This window comes from Paramisgurnus dabryanus, chromosome 14 (genome assembly GCF_030506205.2).
Source record: "Paramisgurnus dabryanus chromosome 14, PD_genome_1.1, whole genome shotgun sequence".
Lineage (NCBI taxonomy): Eukaryota > Metazoa > Chordata > Actinopteri > Cypriniformes > Cobitidae > Paramisgurnus > Paramisgurnus dabryanus.
The window spans coordinates 19917286-19939717 of NC_133350.1; the positions used below are offsets into that span (position 1 = coordinate 19917286).

Below are 22432 nucleotides of genomic sequence, written 5' to 3' on the forward strand. Positions count from 1 at the left end.
ATTTTGTACTGCCATTACGGCCGTTTCTCACACTTGAAGGCTGCAGCCTTCGGATGTCGCATATGCATGGTGCATGCGTCATCAAGCCTGGTTTATTTTGTGACGTATGCAGCCTAATGCGACCTCTGGAGGATGCAACCTTCCGTTTGAGAAACGACCTATGTTGTGGTTTATTTGTGTTGTACCCTACTGTAATGTTTGGAGACGGTGTTCAAGAAAAGTTCACTTGTATTACAGGTATTACGGTAAGTATAGTGTGACGCAGTGACACACCTTCCCTCGCGCGTTGGTTGCTGGTTGTCGTGGAAGGTCAAGAAGTGCAAAGCCCGGTGAGCCACAGCACTGCGCAAAGACAATGAAGATGCCGGTGTTATAACACAAGCTTACCGATCTCTGAAGCTGACGGACAACTGTAAGATGTCACGCTTTCTGTTCAGTTGTTTCATAATAGCTGTTAAAAGTCGTAATATTTAAATGTATTTTAAATCATTCACTTGTCCAGTGTCATTCTATGTTTATAAAATGTCCTCCAAGTGAATGTATGCAATATAGCAAGCGGTGAGATTGTTGACAAGCCCTGTACATACTTTTGCTTTAGGCTATATGTGACGCATTTGATGTCTTTAATGTGCCATATTTTAAGGATAGTCTTCTCTAGTATGACCTTAGAATATTCTGAGGATCATCTGCACTTTTATAACTTGATGTATACAATTATTATGTCATATTCGTCTTTTCTATTGTGTCGATGCCATACCTGATATTCTATTCTTTATGGAACACGATGATCTAGTTATCATACACGGTGCATTGTAATAACAAAAAATGGGAACATTTTTATAATGACATTCACGTACCTTGCAGTTTTCTATTCTTTATTATGACGTATAATGACGTATGATCTAAGTAGATCAGAGGTCTCCAACTTATTGTGAGCAAGGGCTACCACATATGGATAAAACAATATGAAGGGCTACTTTTTGATATAGTCTACTCAAAACATTTGTGTTTTACTTGTTGATTTTATTTTATTTTCCTTGGTTTTATCATGCTTAAAATGTTAACATACATAAACGAAGCCAAGCTAATATAAAAAAAATTAGTAAAATAAATATTAAAATTGACGCTAGTAGAATGTGCTTGGCGGTCAACTCAAAGACTCGCCCGGGAACCCACGGTACTAGATCATATCATGACATATATTTTTATTATTTAGCAACATCAATTCAACAAAAAGACGTACATTACTATTATGACATGGTATTACAGAATACATGACGTTGACGTACCATATTCCTACTCTTCATTCTACGTAAATTCCAAGAATTCCTTCGCCACAATAAACTATACATAATATTTAAAGGAGCGTCTTCTTTTTAATGACGTAGTATCATATTTGTTGTGCTGTGGCTCGGTTTGATAATGACGATGAATAAACCGTGCAGTCAATGAGCGCATCGTTTATTGGGATCTGTCGTCATTATCGTGTAATAAAGCAATATAGATGTTTTTTTTATTTCGCAGTTTCCCTTTCTGTCTCTATTTCTGTAGGTGCACTATGTTTGAACAATAATAGGAGGATCAAGTGAGTGAATATCCAGTATGTCTGCGTTGTCGCAGCAGGATTCTGGTCCAGCCGGTTCTGCTGAATTGAGGAAATCAGAACCAAAAGGAAAAGAGAAGAAATGCTGTTAGTACACATAAGCCTATTTTCCACCCCTAAGTTCTCGTGGACATGTGAGGAATAACAAGATTACAAGACCCATAATATGGACGACAAACAAGCTAAGGAAACATAGCTGTTTGGGCATACTTTGAGGTGTAATTTCTGAACCAGATCCTTGAAGTTACCTGTTTCTCCCAATAATAAGGCTCTCTGGGGTGGTAAACATAAGTTTATTGTCATACTATATTTAACTTCCCTTTATTTAGATGTTATGGTAGTTTCAGATTGCAAGTCAGGGTGATGTTGCACAAGATGCTGGAGTATAGAATAACGTCGCTCTAGAGAAAAAAAGCCTTCCAATAAAAGTACTGCATACAAACCAGTGCAATTTAGAAGCAACATTAAGGTACAGTTAATGTAAGGTTTAATTGTTGGTGGGAAATATGTTGCTAAGTGTGACCTTTTTTAAATGTGAGTAATTTTAAATGTTAGCATTCCCAGATTCTAGTAGGTGGTATATATTCTCGTATGACTGAAATAGCAGCCTGGAGGCGTTGCAAATATGGCCACAAAGTGGGATGACTTTACTTAACCTTCAAAGACCTGAACTTTTTTTTTTCACATTTTTTGCACCATAATAATGAATTCTGTGCAACTGGAATCTATTGTACACAAATGTGGACCGTTACACTGCTTCATGTTTAAAGAAAAACATTTGGTTATATTTATGGGTTCTTCTTAAACCCCAAATAGCTAGAAGAAATCTGAAAAAAGACAAATCAAAGCTCGGTCTTAGGAGGTTAAAGGACTTTGAGGGCATTTGCTTAGGGTATGTGTTGTGGTTTTGGAATGACTAAACTCTGACGGTTCTTAGAAAAAAAAAAACATTAAATGTGTTCAAGAGAAGCTGGTATAAACTTGTAGTTATTACTATATCTCCCTTCATCTCATTGTATCTCTTGCTTATATTTTGGTGTTGAAACCTTTCTCTCTGTCTGTTGTTGTCCGTCTGTCATCAGCATGGGCCTCTTATATGACCAACTCCCCTACCATGATCGTCATGATTGGCCTGCCTGCGAGAGGCAAAACGTACATGTCTAAAAAACTCACACGCTACCTCAACTGGATAGGAGTTCCCACCAAGGGTAAGTGGGCAGGATTTAGATCACTGTCTCTAAGTTTATAAAGCTTTATGTAGCCCTCAGCTGATCAGTGTGACATCATGGTCTATAAAAAGACAACATTTGAGCTTGCATTATTCAAACGTGCATGCGATCCTTGACCCAAAAAATATCAACAAGTATTTTTATCACAATAACTGAAGTAAGAAGTACCTTTGTGAATTGAACTGTTTCATTCACTTGCACAGTTGAGCAGTTGTTCTGAAATAGTTTTCATTGAGAATTTGATTATGTGTGTCACCACAATATTTTGTTTTTGTTTATTGTGCAGTGTTTAACCTCGGTGTGTACCGGAGGGAAGCCGTCAAAGCATACAAGTCTTATGACTTTTTTAGACATGACAACGAAGAGGCCATGAAGATACGAAAGTAGGAATGTTTTGTATTTAGTTAGATTAAGCCATGTGATTTGAATGGTAGTTCACTCAAAAATAAAAACCTGTCATCATTTCTCACCCTTATTTATTTACCTTTGCCTCTTCTAAAAGAGAAACAAATGTATTTAGTTTATGGAAGAAAAGTTAAAGGGACCATTCAAATATTTCATCTTATGAATTATGTACAGTACTGTGCAAAAGTCTTCGGCCACCACCATCAGACTTGTTGTTTAAGAAGTTTTAATTTCCATCCGTATTTATTTTAAAATATATTTTATTAAGATACAAACAGAAAATATGTACAAAAAATAACAAATTAAATGTCTAAATGTCTTCTTTAGGCATCATCTATGTTTAGTGTGAACTCTCTTGGCACCAAAAACATCTTGAGCATTTTTTAGCAGAATGAAGTAAAAAGAAGAAATAAAATGAGAAATTAGGATTTAATTTGATTTAGGTTTAAGAGATCCTGCAGTTCCCTGCTGTTGCTCAAGGGGAGTTTACCATAAAAGCTTGACACATCAGTTTACATTTTTATACAGTTTTTAATACTATATACACATTTCCTGTATTTTCTGGATGTATTCTATTAAAGAGACTGAGAAATAATTATATATGATCACTATAACATTACAAAAACAACCAATCTAATTCTGGCATGGTGCTCTTAGACTTTTGCACAGTATTGTATATGTTTGCTGTATGTATAAAAAAACTCTAATAAACTTTATTCAGAACCTGATCTAGAAAACCTTGCTTGAGAGCTGTGGTTACCCTTCATTTTCTTAATATGGTAAAACAGCCCAGACATCATAAGAAAAGATAATGATGACCTAATTCTGGATTCTGGAGTTGGCTGAAATTCTTTACGTGGATGTGTTTACCTTTGTTTGTTTAAAACGACACATGTGAGGTCCATTACAAACACGTTTTGAAGCATTAGATGTAATGTCCGCTATGACTATATGAGTTGTTTTACTCTGGGAGAAAAAAAATGCCCATTAACCATAGAAAAAGCTTAGGTTAGAGTAATGTGATATCAAGCCATTTCCTAAGATTATATTAGAGTGGTCCTGCACAGTACTTCCTGAGAGCAGGAAGCTTTTGTTTCAATTTCCATTTTTTTTTAAATTATATAATAGAAATAATTGATTTACAAATGTTATATCTGTCTCAACAGACACTGTGCCTTAGTGGCCCTGCAAGATGTAAAAATCTACCTGAATGAGGAAGGCGGGCAAATAGCTGTAAGTTTTCACCTTTTTTACTGTTCGCTCAATTTAGTTGTATAGTAAAATGATGTGAAATTAAATTGAAAATGATAAATAAATCATAAATTTGGCAATCTGTTTATCCTTTTGAGGTTTTCGATGCCACAAACACAACTCGGGAGAGGAGAGATCTCATATTGAACTTTGTGGAGGAGAATGCATACAAGGTATTGTTTGCGGTACATTTGTGGTACAGTACCTGGAAAACATGTGTAGTCATCATTTGTAAAAAAAAATTTGTTTATGTTGGCAGGTGTTTTTTGTGGAATCAGTTTGTGATGACCCAGAGGTTATTGCTGCTAACATCATGGTATGTTGTGATGTCTGGTTTGCATTGTATTAAAGTGATGGAATAATGAAGTCTTTTCAGGTAATAGAAAAAAGCACCAGAGAAACAGCGTAGCGCTTTTGCTGTATATTTTTCTACTCTATACTTTCAATATACCTTCAGGAAGTGAAAGTTTCGAGTCCAGATTATCCAGAGGCACACAGAGAGAGAGTCATGGATGATTTCCTGAAACGCATCGAATGTTATAAGGTCACTTACCAACCTCTAGATCCTGATGAATATGACAAGTAAGCTTGTGCTCTAGTTACAATGTCTTTAATATATACACGTATGATATGATATCACAGTCATCACTTGGCATAGATTAATTTTATTAAACCAATAAGTGACCATAAGTGTCACTCTTTTCCCAGAGATCTCTCTTTCATTAAGGTGATGAATGTGGGCCGCCGGTACTTGGTAAACCGGATTCAGGACTACATTCAAAGTAAGATTGTCTACTACCTCATGAACATCCACGTACACTCGCACTCCATCTACCTGTGCCGACATGGAGAGAGCGAGCACAACGTCCAGGGCCGTATTGGGGGGGACTCTGAACTCTCTCCCAGAGGGAGACAGGTGTGGATTCATTCAATCTTACATTTAGTGCATGCTTGTATATATTTAATACAGACAGATTTATGCTTCCTTTTTATATTTATTTTAGTATGCAAGTGCCTTGCGTGAATTCATTGAGGAGCACAAGCTGTCTGATTTAAAGGTTTGGACCAGCCAGTTGAGAAGAACCATCCAGACAGCCGAAGAGCTGAGAGTTCCCTATGAACAGTGGAAAATCCTAAATGAGATAGATGCTGTTAGTACGGCCAGATCTTGCTGTTTTATTCATTACATATGTTTGTATAGACTGTATTACATATTCAGACTGTTCTGAAACTTAGGGTGTGTGTGAGGAGATGACCTATGAAATGATCAAGAACTCATACCCTGAAGAGTACGCACTTAGGGACCAGGACAAGTATCACTACAGATATCCAGGAGGAGAGGTACCGGTACCGTTCCTGTACTTGTACTGTTGTATTTATATCCCTGTATGTTGTTAGCTAGGCTTCTTCTCATCACTTTATGTTCCCTTTCTCTCCCTGCAGTCGTATCAGGACCTGGTTCAGAGGCTGGAGCCTGTCATTATGGAGCTTGAGAGACAGGGCGATGTACTTGTCATCTGCCATCAGGCTGTAATGCGCTGTCTGCTGGCCTATTTTTTGGACAAGAGTGGAGGTGACATGCACACCAAAATGCACACACATTCGTTGTTGAACTGTAGCTGGTGGTTAAGATTGTGTAATCTTTTCTGTCTGCCTTATAGATGATCTTCCTTACATAAAATGTCCCCTTCATAGTGTCATGAAGCTCACTCCTGTTGCCTACGGTATGTTAGTTGTTTTTTAATAAGGCTAGTTTTGCAGCAAACATACACAAATAATTGGACTTCATAAGTCTAAAAAGGTGAAAATGATTCATTTCAATTTACAGTGTATTACCAGCATAACATTTAGTGAAAAGTTGAACTAAGATACTAACAGTTCCACTTTTTGGTTTAATAACGTGCACTGAAACTGAAACACGTTTGTGCAAAACCTGATTTTTTTATGAAAAAGCATGATCTGTGAAAATTAACGAAAGTCTTTATACAAAAGAGTTCATCTTTTAAAATCTTAAATTTGCTTAGAATTGAAGAATATATTTCTTAACCCCTTAACTCTTTCACCGCCATTGACGAGATATCTTGTCAATTAAGAGAAAACGCTTCCCCGCCAATGACGAGATTTTTTGTCTATCCGCAATACCGCTATTATCCACCAGGTGGTGTACTTCCGCAACTTATACAACCCGGAAGTATCGCCTCTCGTGAAAGAGAAAGAACTCCGTGTATGTTTTAAAGATCGCTCTGCATCTGATCTCTATCAAAAGTCCTTCGCAAAAATTGAATTATCTCAGCTTTTTGCTCAAAATTGGGTGTTTTTGAAGAAACCTACCCATGTTTGAGAGGTGATTACAAGAGAACTAATGAAGGTAGGATGAAACGTTTTTTTTGTTTGAAAGCAGATGGTCTGTTCTTTCATCTGATATATTGTTTGTTTATATATTTAAAGAGTAACTAAACCCTAAACCAACTTTTTTTAGTTAATGATCTGTAAGAATGATGCTTCATTAGTGCTGTTCATTGATTTTAGTAATTTTTTTGACATTTGGATATAAAGTGTTTCAATACTGCAATATATGGTGTAAAAACGTCTGAGTGCTGCCCTCTTCAGGTTGAACGGTGGCTACTGCAGTTGAATTTTCCCATTGTATGTTGGGTCCAAAAAACGACTCGTGACTTAAGCAGGTTCAAGCTCACCACGCCTTTGTTACGATCTCACCACACACTTGGTACGAGCTTAGTTCGTCCCTTCTATCTCCGTTGGGATCTGCCCACTTTTCTTGCATTTTTCAAATATTGCCAGTGGGTGGAATCAGGCTCTGACCAGGTGTTTAGTTACGCTTTAAAGAAGAACATTTTCTGGAAGGCATTAAACTTTTGTGAAAATCATGAAAAATGCTGGTGCTGGCTGGCAACTTTTTTTTAAAAAATGCTGGCGGGGAAAGAGTTAACTGTCACAGGCCCACAAAATTGTTTATGTAACTTTTCAACCAATAATAGCCTATTCTAAAACAAAAAAAATCTTGACATATATATCATTGGAAAACTCTAATAATGTAGTTTTTTAAAACAGTCATTTATTAATTTGTGAATATATATTTAGCAAACCAATGACACCTAGTGGCCTTTGTTGGTAACACCACTAAAAAAACAATTATTTTGTGATTTTTAATTTGAAATTTGGATCAAAACTAGTTGAGACTCGTGACTTTATTTTTTTTAGCATTTTGGGCATGACACGTTTTCATTTTGTTATTTTTTAAAATATAGAATATATACTTTTTAGCATATTTTTTATGCTAATAAAAATGTGTACCTTGTAAGTTGCTTTGATTAAATGCATCTGCAAAGGCATAAATGTAAATTCTGCTTACAAATAATTTTGGTTGTCTGCTTTAGGTTGCAAAGTGGAGATGTTTAATATGAATGTGGAGGCAGTCAACACGCATCAAGACCGACCACTGGTGAGTCGATAAAAGTCTCTGTACAATTTTTTCGAACAGTATGAATTTTTAATGGATGATGTTAAATATTTATGTCATGTAATTGGTGGTCACATTTTTCCTTCATTAATTGGACGATTTTTTCAGTAGTGTTTCAAAGCAAGCATGCTTTGTTTCTCTTACAAAAATTTACAATGGTTTACCACAAATAAGACAAAAACATGGTTACTGTAGTCAAAGCATGGTTACCACAAATAAACCATTGTTTTATTACAGTAGCATGATTAAAAACGGTAATCAATACAGCAAAAACCACACAGACTTTTACTATAATAAAACCATGGTTAATTTTCATAAGGGTTTTTGCTGTTCAGCTGTTTGATTTTGGTCTCATCACGGCATCACTGCATGTTTGGCGTCTGTGCTGCCTGCTGCATTTTGCTGTGTCTTTGAATCCTTTAGTTAAGCTGTCGTCTGTTTTGCTGTGTATTTGAATCGACCCCCTGATTATAAAGTTTGATTAAACAAAACTTGGTCTGATTTTTCTCATCACAATGAGGTTTCACATAAGTCCTAATGTACAATAGTGATATGCTCAGTTTTACAGTTGTGCGTTGATGTTATGTGTGTTACACAATATGTGTGTTAATGTTTGGTAGCTGTGGTTGTGCTGTAAGTGTGCGGGTTTGTGTTGTCACCGTGTCGAAGACTTGTAGTGCTGTGGTGTTGCAAGAATCCTGCATTGAGTAAAACTTCCTATTTCCTCAGTGTTTTCGTGCTTGCGTTGTTTTGTAACATAAACATGCAGATATTTTTATGCTTTTATAGATAATTGCTGATTGGTTTTGAGAACACTTGCAATGTAGGCAAATGTGAACAAAAGTATTTAAGATGAGGTTTCTCTCTAGGCCTTTTCTCTTTTTAACATTCCTAGTTTCTCCCATCTCAAACCAGGAGAGAGTCAGGCAAGAATCCACCCCTCTGCTGCTGAGGCGGAATAGTTACACGCCCCTCTCCACTCATGACCAGGTTAAAAGGCCTCGCCTCTACAGTGCCGGCAATCAGCCCTGGCTGCCCCTCGCCCCTTCCCCTACCACCCTGCACTTCCCTGACATGCCAGAAGGGGCGCTGCTGCTTCAGCAAAGCCAAGTTAGTGTCAGAATCTAAAGCAGTGTGTTTAAAGACAAACTAAATGGAGTGGATTAAGCGGTGATTTCCTGACACTAACCCACCTCACCCTGGTGTTCTGATTTGTCCCTAAAACTGCATGATTTTGTTGGGTTTATTAAGGCAGTCAGTTTCATCCTGTTCCTCTTTTCGCATGTTGAGCTTAAGCTTTATTTTTGATGCCTTGTAGATTACACCTATGCACGCCACACAGGTCATACAGTTGTTGCCAGCAGGTCTTTTTGGTGCGGTTCTCCTTATATTTGGTTATGAAATGGTTAATTTTTTAATTGTCGTGTTCTTCAGTAAAATATGGAAACATTCTTAAAACGTGATAAATATACTAAATTGCACAGGTTTTGTATGTTGAAGATCATATGTCAACCTGTCTGTGAAATCCTGCCTAAAGTCTTGTTGTCTAAATATAAGATTTGGAGCATAAAAGTTTGATATTAGTCTCTGACATGACCTTACTCAGTCAATATTAAAGATATTAAATGTCATTATCTAGGACAGTGGTTCCCAACCTTTCTCACTTCAAGGCCCCCTAGTTGCCCACAACAATATTTAAAGTGCACCTATTTCATTGCTAAAAAACAATGATATTTTGTGTATTTGGTATAATATAATTTGTTCACGTGGGTTATGGTTTAAAAACACATTATTTTGCACATACTGTACATTTTTTTAGCTCCAGGGGCCCTGTCTTGCACCCAGCGCAATTGACTTTGTCAGTGACGCATGTATCATTCGTATTTTGCACCGGCGCACAGCGGGTTTTTCCCTCCACAAACGCACGTCGGCAAACTAAGGAATGAACTTGCGCTCCCTGGGCGGTTCAGCGCAAAAAAGGAGGCGTGTTCCGGCGCAAACCATCCCTGATGCTATTTTGCAGTTTCAAAAAACAATTGCGCCACTGACCAGAAAAAAAAAGTTTAAAGTCAGTGGCGCGTTGCGCGTTGTTCATTATGCTATTTTAAGGGCGCATGTTTGACCATAATGTATAGCGTGCACAATGCGCATACACTTTGCATCTAATCTACACAGATGCAACAGTTATTTTTGCAAATCATAAATTGTTACACTAAAAAATATTAATACACGAGATAAGGGGAATCATAGTGGTGAGCATTGTGGTGATAGTTTTTATTTATTGTGTGGCTGTGTTAAAAAATTCTCATGCAAATAACAATTAAAATATTTTCATAAGTTTGTTGTCTGGCTGTATTACGTTTATTTTATGTAAATAATAATTAAAATGTTTTCATAAAAAAACTTAATGTATATGAACTTGATTTGTAAGAGTACTTTGGGGTTGGACCTTGCTTGCGTTTCTTGGATCCGATTTCAAAGCCCCCAAACCCTTTCAGCGGTGAGGGTGGACACAGCGATGTCCTCTGCTGGCGTCAGGTCCTGAGGCAGATCCACCTCCCGTTACACGGCGTGCCTGATTTATGCTGGCAAGCTTGGGATTCCCCCGTCTCCTGACATAATTTTAGCGATTGGCGCAACGATGGGGATGCCAGCTGATGAGACTGTGGCTATTTCCTCTCAACGCCTTTTTAACCTACGCTGATTTGGGCGGGTTTCTCCCATCCCCATACAAAACAACTTCTCTGTCTTTGACTGCTCTTACAAAAACGTGGGTCTCCTCGGCTGTGAACCGCTCCTGGCGTACGCCTGTTAAATCCGTCATAATAATAGCAACCTGCCATGGAACTTGCGCCCTTGCGTTTAAAGGGAATGTTGGATAGCGTTCTGATTGGTTTATTTGACGTAACGCCCAAACCACACCTATGAATAATGAACCTACTTCAGACCAACCCCTTATTGATTTGCGCCCGGCGCAAGAGTTATTTCTCCCGCCGGGAAAATAGCAACAGCGCCCAAGATCCGCCCACAAACTCACTTGCGCGTTGCGCTTCACACTTGCGTTTCAGAATAAATATTAACTAAAAATAGGGCCCCAGATTTCACTCTCTTCCTGAAACGCATGGATTTAAAAAGCTTTGGGTCCCTGATTGGCCAGCTAATCTTTACGTTGTGATTGGCCTGAATACCTCTGACGTCATCCGGAAATGTGACGCTCCTTACCATGTTTGAAAGATTCGGTCACAATGCAAAGCTAACAGGAGTTAACTTACAGGCTGTTAGTCTGAAGCGGGAGGATTTATGATAATATTAGCCTTGTTTATGTCACCAATCCCTGAAAGTAAACTGTTGCCTACAATCCGTGTGTTTGTTGTAGTCCAAGAAAAGAGATTTACTTTGGACGGTTACTTTGGGGTTTGTAACTTTTGCATATCGTTAACATGTACTAACACACCCTTATACACCAAAGCAAATGTAAAAACGTGAATTGGACAGTTTTAAGTCATCAGGCCCCCTTGTAAAACCGGCCCTCTGATTGGGAAACACTGATCTAGGGGGATTTTTATGTAGTAAACAATAAATTACAAAAATATGACTTTAGTAAATGTTTCTTGTTTTAAGAATGTTTCAGATTTGTACCGAAAAACAGGACAATGTAGTGAATGATATTTTTTTGCTAAGAATGACAGTATTGTTTTACCTTTAACAATGTCTATAAATTAAAAAAATCTATTTCCTTCCCAAATTAACACAACTCCAAACCAAATGAAATAAAGTTGACTTGTCATTTGATGTACTAATCGTGTGATGTTGTGGTTCAATATCAGTGTTTGTTGTCTATTTATTGTTGTACTGCAGTAAATAATTTTCTTTGCTCTCTATTTTATGTTGTTTTCCATAAAATAATTCTGCATTATGAATATGGGAGATTGTTTTGTGTTTCATTTCTCTTCCATATTTGTGTCACTTTCTCTTTATGATCATCTTGTTTCTCCTGCACTCCATCTTATCCTCACAGTCTCATGCAGGAGCCAATCATCTGTGAGTATATTTAATGTCATGTTGTTTGACATCTCATATACACACATCAGCAAACACATTTACACAGTTTATGTGACTATGTAATCCACACTTAAAGCACACTGAATTTTCAGTTCGGTATATGTATGATGTAAGTTTGATGTTGTTGTTTAAGACTCTGCTTCCTTTTTTTTTTAGTGTTTTGCTAAGATTCAGTCAAGCTTATCATACATTCCTTATGGTCGTTTTGTGTCTTTATGGCTTTGATGTCAAATGAGTACTGACTGGTGTTATTGGATATATTTGTACTGCTATAAAAAATGTAATTGTGAAGTTAAGTACGTATGACAGACTGTTGATGTTAAAGCCACTTTAACTTCTTTTTTGTTTGTTTTTTAAGGACATCTTGTGTGAAGGACTCTACTTTGGCGGCACAGATGAATTTAATGACCGTTTCCGCTTCTGAGTGAGACAGATCTTATATTTTTAGATCCTGCATGTTGCGTATGTTCACGTTATGTCTCTCCACACCCTTGTTTTAACAATGACCTGACATCATCTCATCATCCCCCTGCATGACATCAATACAGCTAAGATGAACTCTGTAATGTTTTATCATAACCTTTGGGGATTTAATATATTAATGTGACCCAAAAATTATATAATCTTATGTTTTAATGCCTTATGGAAGACAAGAGATTCTCTCTATAAATGTGATTTATTAGTATTGGACACACATTGAATGTACAAATGCAGGGGTGGATGACTGAATTGTTTCACATGATAGATTTCACAATCTTATAACTATTTCAACATCTTGCAGACAGTCATCAGAAAGATTAAAAAAAGGAAATGGGACAGAGTCAGAGAGGTAAAAAGGTAAATTGCTTAAAGTCAGCTTTAACATAGATGGTACTTTATGGGATATTGTACAAAGTTCACAATGTTGGTTTAATATTTTTATAGTAATGTACTGTGTAGCATCATGACAAAGCTGCAAGCATTTAAATGAAATGTATTTTTTCAGATCAGGTCAGTGACACAGGAGTGTATTTTTATATATTAGGATCTATTGAATGTCTTTGTTTACCATGCAGTCCTGTATGGATGGCCAGTGCACTTAAACAAATACTTGCAAGTTCAAACTCTTAATCAGCCATATAATATAAGTTTATTAAAACTAAGTTAACTAGAGAAACACGTTACTGTATTTTTTTTAAGAGGCTGCACTTTTCTGACATAAGTCAAATGTCGCTGGAGTCCATTCACATAACTCAATATAGATAAACAAATAAATTATTTTACATTTGGGAAATCTGATATATATAAACACTTTTATCACCATGCATTCAATGATTAATTTATATTTTAAATAGGTCCTGTACACTGTATCACATCTTTGCCTGCGGAATTGATTTTCAATGATCCTGTGATGTGACAAATTTAAGTAATCCATCATGTAATCCATCACAAATAATATGGGGTCAAAAAGTGGGTGCATAATAACTATAAAAATGAGCAAAATGCTGTTAAAATTTGTTTTAGCATATCACATGCTGGAAATTTCATCTTTCCTAAAAGAATGTTAACCTAAAATAATCCAGCAGTCCAGAATCCCATTACATTGTGTTTCATAGATGACTAAAATATTTTATTTGAATGGAAACGAATGTCTAGTTACACAGATATCCAAGCATGCATTGCCTTTGTGTAGTGTCTGGAAATGATACATTTATGTGTTATAAATGACACATTCTTTACAATGGTGCCACAGAATGTGTATGATAAATTGCCTGTTCTATTTTTTAATAATGTTAGTTGCTCTGATGACATATATTTAATAAAATATTCTCTTAACTCAGACTTTTATTATGTTTTTATTCCTATGCTGTAATGATGGTTGTAATATCGACATTATGGCCACTAGATGGCGTAAAGTGACCATTTCATTATACCTGCCTTGTTCAACATCAATAGAAAGGTTTGTTGTGGCTTATCACATTGTTATTCATTTCAGAATTTTAAACATAACAAAAACTTGTGTTTATTTATTTGTTGCTTTTAAACAATGCTCATTACACACCTTTATTTAACTTCAAGTGCTGTTGCTAAAGAACTTAACCACAAAGTCATTTAATATACAACGTTATAAAGTTGAAATGCCGTACTAAGGTACTAGAATCCATCTGGCCAATGCACTTCCTCTTTATCTTTATGATAATAGTGTACCTGACAGAAGTGAATCGTTGCACCTGGATCACACACACAAACACACACACACACACACACACACTGTCCCCTCTGTGTTACATAACCCTGATGCAGATGGATGAGGGAAGTATTAACCTATGAGTCACTGGTGCAGGTGGAGGAAGAAACATCTAAACCCTGATATCTTAAACTCTCACAATACAAAACCCATAGATGCTTTTGCATAGCAGCATCAGATTCATGCAGGACCTTCCTCTGTTTGTTTCAGGTGTGCTTTGATGCTAAGCGTATTGTCAGTTTTTTGTGTTTTGAACAACAAATAATTTCGCCTTTATAAAGGATTTGTCAATATTAGAACATCTCACATGCATCAGTGAGAGTTGAAAAAAGCTCAGGTGCCCTCTGACATATAAGGGCCATAAAAACTATTAGATTCAGAGTAGCAATGATGTTTCATTGTTTTTGTTATTTATTTATTTTTCTTTGCTTTGCTTGTTTTTTCATTAGTATTACAAATTTGACCCTGCACCACAAAACCATAAGGGTCAATTTTTTTGAAATTGAGATATAACTATTTGAAAATCTGGAATCTAAATATTGAGAAAATCGCCTTTAAATTCCTTACCTCATATTAATAATGATACATTCATTTTTATATATATTTACCGTAGGAGATTTACAAAATATCTTCATGGAATATTGATTATCTTTAATATATTTTTGCCATAAAAAAATTAATTTTGACCCATACAATGTATTGTTGGCTATTGCTTCAAATGTACCCATGCTACTTATGACTTTGTGGTCCAGTGTGTGTTTGGTACACTTCTTTGGACTTTTTTTATACATTAGAATTCAGTAAATGTTTCTTCGGATACAATTTTTTTTTGTGTGTGGCCTTTAAATAACTTTTGGACGACTTGGTCACATTTAAAAATGTATGAGTTTTGTTGCCATATTTAACAAAACATCAAACCAAGTGACCATCTGTGATCAAATGATGATAAGCCTTTCATCAGAACAATCTTTACTTTTGTTTACCTTTATTTCAACTACTGTACATTTGACCAGCTGGTCCGAAGGTTATTTTAAGTGGATGTATGAAGTTAGGTTTGCACAGGTGCCCTTTGCAAAGTAACCACAGATACTGTGCAGACTAACAACTAACTTAAAACAAAAAATTCGAAACATTTTTGGAAAATGTGTTTTGTTTGAAAAATGTGCTTGTGCCATTTTTCTGATACCAATAAGGATTTTCATAAAACCTAGAAATTGATAGATTTTTACTGATTTTTAAGTCTTGGTTGCTTAAATTTATTATTAATACGAAGATAACATATGATATGTGTCCCTGGACCACAAAAACAGTCATAGGTAACACAATGGTATATTTGTAGCAATAGCCAACAATAAAAATGGATCTAAAATATCTATTTTTATGCCAAAAATCATCCTCATCTTGTTCTAAACCTGTATGAATTTCTTTTTTCTGATGAACACAAAAGAAGATATTTTGAGAAATGATAGTAAACACACAGCAGAAAGTGACCATTGACTTCTATAGTAGGAATAAAAAATATAATGGAACATAATGTGGTACCATCAACTGTGTGCTTACCATCATTTATCAAAATATTTTCTTTATCACTTTTTACAATACTTCCAAAATATCATATTTTCCTACTGGAAGTCAATGGTCACTATCTGCTGTGTGTTTACCATAATTTATAAAAATATCTTCTTTTGTGTTAATCAGAAAAAGGAAATTCATACAGGTTTAGAACAACATGAGGAAGAGTAAATGATGACAGAATTTTCATTTTAAGGTGAACTATCCCTTTAAGGACTTGATTTGGACAAATTTAAAGGTGCAGTGTGTAAATTGTTGTAGTGGTGAGGTTGCGCATTGCAACCAACGACTTAGTCCACTGCCCACTCCTCGCTTTTGAAACGCATAGAGAAGCTACGTTAGCCATCACCGGAAAAACATGTAATTGTCGAAGACAACTTAGTAAAAAAGTTTATCCGTTAAGGGCTTCTGTAGAAACATGGTGGCACAAAATGGTGACTTCCATGTAAGGGGACCCTCGGTGTATGTAGATAAAAACATCTCATTCTAAGGCAATAAAAACATAACGGTTCATAATGAAAGGTCTTTATACACCCCTGATAATATAGTTTTGTATATTGTTTTGCATTTCTGTCAAGAGATCTTTCTAAATATTACACACTGCACCTTTAAAAGCGATTTTCTTAATATCTCGATTTTGTTATCATACATCAATGCAAAGCTTATGTATAATCTCAATTTCAAAACATTGACCCTTATGACTGGTTTGAGGTCCAGGGTCATGATGGTGATACATTTTTTTGCTGTCTCAGCTACCCACCGAGATCCTAGCGGGATGTGTTATATGGTGTGTCTTTTACAGAGAATATGATACAAAAATAATATTATCATATCAATACATCTTGTGCAGTTTGTCTTGGCTCACAGTAAAACTAATATTAAAATCCAACAATCGTATCTGTGGGATAAATCACAAAAAATATCAAATATTATTCATCAAAATATTTCCAACACAAAGCCCTCGTTTTTATCGCGATACGTTACGTCATTGTTAATAACTTGCTTTGTTTTTTCATAAAACCACAAAAGTTATGTCATGTTTTTGCACAAAACAGTCTCTTGTATGATCATGTCAGAGAGATATAACGCATTGTAATGTAATACCGTTGACTGTGGTGATGGATGAAACTCACTGACAACTGAAACAGAATGATGTGTAAGGATCGCACCTGTGTGTGTGTGTGTATGCGTGTGTAATCGAGAACAGCAGAGAGTCCCAGTTTAACACCGTAATGTGAGAGATCGAGGTCACTCAAAGCACTGCTCACCTGTCCAGGAGCTTTCAGAGGAATCTGATATCCTTCACTCTCAGTTAGACAGAAAAAAGCAGACAGACAAAGCAATCTCGGTGGGAAAAAACCTGAATTGGGCGACCCGTAATAATCATTAACTTTAGGTGTTAAAATCTTGTTTCTATAACTGATTTGGTTCAAATAAACCACTTAAATCTCTCAGCGGGTATGCATATTTTTCTAGGGGAAAAAATCATGCACTGTATAGTTTTATGGTCCTGGTTGATCCGGTCTTCCTGGATCAATGACGTTTGCTGGTTCGTGGAATCAAAAAACAGTCCTTACCTAAACCTTAAACATAAATCAGAAATAAACAATAGGTTGATACCGTAGTCGGTCTTAAACTTAACACTGACCCGAAACCTAATCCTACAATGTGGTTGATAGAAAGATTATTCCAGGACTAATATTGATACAGGATCATGCCGTGATTGGTAAAATTGCATTCACCATAGCCATTTCAGGTCTAATTGCTGTCCCACATCATGGCATTAATTCAGGTCATTGTTGAACTTTAAGCATCATGGATTTGGCAAAGCCAGCTGTCCCGTCTGCATCACGCTGAGATCAGGAGCCGTGAAGTTGCATCTGTGTGGCTTAAGCGATTGTGTGGCCAGTTTTTATGAGCTGTTTAATAGCGGTGAGCTGAACGGGACCATTTAGTGCCGACTCAGTGGCGCAGTGTGAATGGGGTTAGGTCTGGTACTCTCGTAAAAACACCGTGTCCATTATTACGGACGCAGAAAGAAGAGAAGGGGTGAACATGGAAAAAGGAGGGGCTCTACATAAGGATTGGCTGTAAATCAGGGGTTCATTTATACCTCTCACAAACACACAAAGATCATTTCAAGGAGATTTTCCATCGTGCAGAATTGACTCTCTGTGCGAGGGCCATTTGGAAAAATAAACCGCAAGGTAAAATCTATTAAGTACACATTTGTTTTTGTAACACAATTATAAGTTTGTTTTCTAACCTCAAAATGCAAAAACACAAAGAATCCCCTAAACTTTTTTTTAAGGTTTATCAGTGTATCATTAGCTCTTTTATAAGCTTAAAATGTTGAAATAATGTAAAATAACAAAAGCCAAAATATTTTTGATATCTCAAACTTATTAACATTGGCCTACGTTTTGTATTTTGCACTACACAAACAATTTCACATTTGGGAGATGCTTTTATCCAAAGCAACTTACAGGCCATTCAAATTATGGGTAACACTTTACTTGAAGGGGTGTTCATAAGACTGACATGACACCTTTATAATCGTGACACGACATGGGATTTTATGCACATTTATGACAACTGTCATTAAATGTCATTTGTTCGATTATGTCATTTTTAACACAAAGATGACATTGTTTGAAATATCTTTGTTATGACAACTTGACATAAACCAATACATCAAATCTGTCATAAACATGACATAGCAGAATAATGATCAAACTTAAGAAACTACCTAGCTTTATGGGTTAACATTACATAAACTGTCATTTAAATGTCAATAAGTGTTAATACTATGTCAAATAATTTTAAATACCTTCACAAAATGCAAGAGACATGTCAAAAGATATACTGAACTTTATGTATGTGCACAATACATAAAAAACTGACAACTAACAGAACTTGTTCTTCCTCACACAGAGGTTTCTAAAATTCGTTCGAAAAAACGAACAAAACATTTTAATTCATTTAATTTAATGTAATTAACTGTTTTTGTCAGGATACGGGGTAACACAAAACACGAACCCAGATGCGGACGTAACAACAAAAGGAATTTATTAAATACACGGGGAAAAAACAAGAAAAACAAAACCCACGAGGGGGCAAAACAAGACAAGGGAAGACAACACGAAACTGACACTAAACTAACAATACTAACATTAAACTTTACCAACATAAAACAGATCAAGACTGAAATATACACAAACTTACTGGAACCGACAAGGCAAAAAACAAGCATGGGACAAGGCATGAAAACAAGACGAACGTGCACTGGACAACAAACACAAGGACTCTTAAATAGGGAGAAAGTAAATTACATACAGCTGAAAATAATCACGAGTAAGGGATCGGGGAAAAAGTGACGAGACCCGGGAAATGCGTGGTCGAAATAAACCAATACTACAACCACACACTTCCCACATAGAACATATGTACTGTCAGAACCCTGCCATGCTAAACTAGACTAAAATACCAACAGGATCCGGCAGGATTCTGACAGTACGCCCCCCTCCAAAAGGCGGCTACTAGACGCCTTCGAAGGGGGAACACTAAACACGGGACAAGACGGACTGCATACATGACACGAACCATGAAAACATAACAAATAACATTAGGGGCAAACAAGACATAACAATGACTGGATTGGGATGGGACAATAAAAATAATAAACAAGGGGGGGGGGGGGGGGGGTGGGGGAACACAAAAGTTCATAGGGGGTGGTCCAGGGTGGGAGGGTGGGGAAAGAGTCTGGGTGGACTTCGGGAGAGTCCCGGGATGACCATGGCCAAAAATGGCAAAGTCTGGCTGGGGTGGCGCTGACTGCGCCCACGGCTGGGGTTGCGCTGGCTGCGCCCACGGCTGGGGTTGCGCTGGCTGCGCCCACGGCTGGGGTTGCGCTGGCTGCGCACACGGCTGGGGTTGCGCTGGCTGCGCACAAGGCTGCGCACAAGGCTGGGGTTGCGCTGGCGGCGCACATGGCTGGGGCTGCGCTGGCGGCGCACATGGCTGGGGCTGCGCTGGCGTCTGCGTCGAAGCCTCTGGGCGTTCTGGACGCTCTAGCGGCTGCGTCGACGGCTCGGGGCGCTCTGGACGCTCTGGCGGCTGCGTCGACGGCTCTGGGCGCTCTGGACGCTCTGGCGGCTGCGTCGACGGCTCTGGGCGCTCTGGACGCTCTGGCGGCTGCGTCGACGGCTCTGGGCGCTCTAGACGCTCTGGCGGCTGGGTAAGATCCCCCTTCCTCCTGTTCTTCCTTCGAGGTCGCGGAGCAGATAGAGGATGTGGTGGTGCTCTTAAGTCGGAGGAGGACCCCCCAGACGAAGACTCCCAGGAGATCCTCCTCTCACGCTTCCCTCGAAGGGACGGAGGCGGGGAGCGGCTCTCTGGAGCCAGAGGAGAGAGTTCAGGGTCGCCGAACCCCCACATCCCGACGGTCCTACCCTCCCGGATGGGCGGGAGTCGATGGGGTTCGGCGGTTCGGGTCGGGTTCCACCTGACGTTGGCTACGGGTCCGCATACGAGCGGGTCATAAGACTCGTAACCCGACTCGTATGCGGGGCGGCAACCCTTTCCCCGTCTCGCCAGGCGAGTACCGGTGTACATGTCCGCTGGGTTCTTTTCTGGCACGTTCGTTCTGTCAGGATACGGGGTAACACAAAACACGAACCCAGATGCGGACGTAACAACAAAAGGAATTTATTAAATACACGGGGAAAAAACAGGAAAAACAAAACCCACGAGGGGGCAAAACAAGACAAGGGAAGACAACACTAAACTAACACTAAACTTAACAAAACTAACAAACTTTCAACACATTAAACAGATCAAGACTTAAATAAATACAACACTTACTGGAACCGACAGGGCAAAAAACAAGCATGGGACAAGGCATGAAAACAAGACGAACGTGCACTAGACAACAAACACAAGGACTCTTAAATAGGGAGAAAGTAAATTACATACAGCTGAAAATAATCACGAGTAAGGGATCGGGGAAAAAGTGACGAGACCCGGGAAATGCGTGGTCGAAATAAACCAATACTACAACCACACACTTCCCACATAGAACATATGTACTGTCAGAACCCTGCCATGCTAAACTAGACTAAAATACCAACAGGATCCGGCAGGATTCTGACAGTTTTTTAGCGATATGGACCAAACGCTGCATGGCTTAACCCGTTACTGTACTGTTTTCATTTAATTTTAGGTGAATCTGTCTCCAAATGCAATAAAATATAATTTTATCCATTTTAATTTTAATTATTATTATTATTATTATTAAATGATTGATTTTATTTCTTAAACACATGGAGGAAACTTAAAAAAACCTTATGAACTGATGAATATTCATGACGCTGTTATAAAACTATTAGACAAGAGTATTAACACTTTACTATTATATTTGTATCATTGGTAAAAAGTGTTGTCTTGGCAATGTCAAGTTGTCATGACAAGTTATGATGTATTGATTATTGTTAAGTTATCATAACAAAGACATCTCAAACAATATCATCTTTGCATTAAAAATGACATAATTGGACAAATGACATTTGTCATAAACGTGCATAAAATATCCTTTATGTTCATGACATGATTATGAAGGTGTCATGTCAGTCTTATGAACACCCCTTCAAGTAAAGTGTTACCAAGATATGCATGTGACTCTGTGAAATCCATGTTTTATTGAAAGTTTTATTTCTATATATATATTTTTAAACTCAGTCAGTATTAAAGAGATCAAGGTTATATTTTACTGAATGTTTTTTACATTATGCAGGATGATTTTATAGAAAACAAAAATTACAAAATAAAAAGATTTTAGCTGAGTTTTCACAAACAGGGTCACATTTGATCATTCTGTTGGATCAAACCCATGGCCTTTGTACTACTAACACAATTCTCTACCAGTGTTACAAGGACTTTAATTATGTATTAATCTTACAGTTTTCTGCTTTATTCAAAGTATTTTGTTTTAGGATGTACTGACTAAGAAAATTTAGCAGTGTGAATGTAATGGTTTCACTGTCAGATCCCTTACAGGCGCTTTTGTGAGTATGATGACTTGAGCAGCTCCACTCAAATTTAAAGGGACACCAGAAGAGGCCCGAGAGTGTCTGTAAAATAAACTACTGTCAGGTTTTAGTGCTCTGTGTATGAACCGAGTAAGTGGGAGGAGGGAAAGAGATTAACAGGTAAAGCAGATCTCTGCAGCTGCACACTGACACAAGCATTAGTCATTACATTACAGTTAACAACAATCTTTCTTCACCCCCCCCCCCCCTCTATACAGTATAGGGTTAATTGGGGTAACCTAAAATCTGAACGTGTAGATTTTTCAGTACATCACAAGCAAATCTGTGTTTACATTACTGTCATGTGGTCCATTTAATCTCATTTATCTCTGGTAATCTCTGAGCTATTAAGGAGATTTCATTTGTGCTTTTCTCTCCCGTTTGCCTAAAACAAATGGTTCCTCTCAGCCCAACAATTTCAGCGATAATAACACTGTTTCTCTCTCACAAACACAGATGCTCGTGAACTGGTTTACGTAAGCCTTCGTAATAATATTTCTTTGAGGACGCTCAGCT

General features: G+C 37.5%; 1 protein-coding gene across 4 annotated transcripts; it reads left to right on the forward strand.

Moving 5' to 3' along the window:
• Nucleotides 1-251: 251 nt before the first annotated feature.
• pfkfb2b (6-phosphofructo-2-kinase/fructose-2,6-biphosphatase 2b) lies at nt 252-13852 on the forward strand. 4 transcript variants are annotated; one of them, XM_065241479.2, is made up of 17 exons: nt 254-412; nt 1552-1690; nt 2686-2811; nt 3119-3215; nt 4404-4470; nt 4587-4661; nt 4748-4804; nt 4946-5070; nt 5197-5404; nt 5493-5639; nt 5725-5829; nt 5932-6061; nt 6150-6212; nt 7887-7951; nt 8885-9079; nt 11988-12010; nt 12390-13852. In XM_065241479.2, exons 2-17 carry the CDS (start codon nt 1603-1605, stop codon nt 12457-12459), a joined length of 1641 nt encoding a protein of 546 aa, XP_065097551.1. In that variant the 5' UTR covers nt 254-412; nt 1552-1602; the 3' UTR covers nt 12460-13852. The 4 variants fall into 4 exon arrangements, with proteins under 4 accessions (XP_065097552.1, XP_065097551.1, XP_065097553.1 ...); XM_065241480.2 differs by lacking the exon at nt 11988-12010 and having other exon boundaries at nt 252-412; nt 7887-7953; nt 8884-9079; XM_065241481.2 differs by lacking the exon at nt 8885-9079.
• Nucleotides 13853-22432: the final 8580 nt, after the last annotated feature.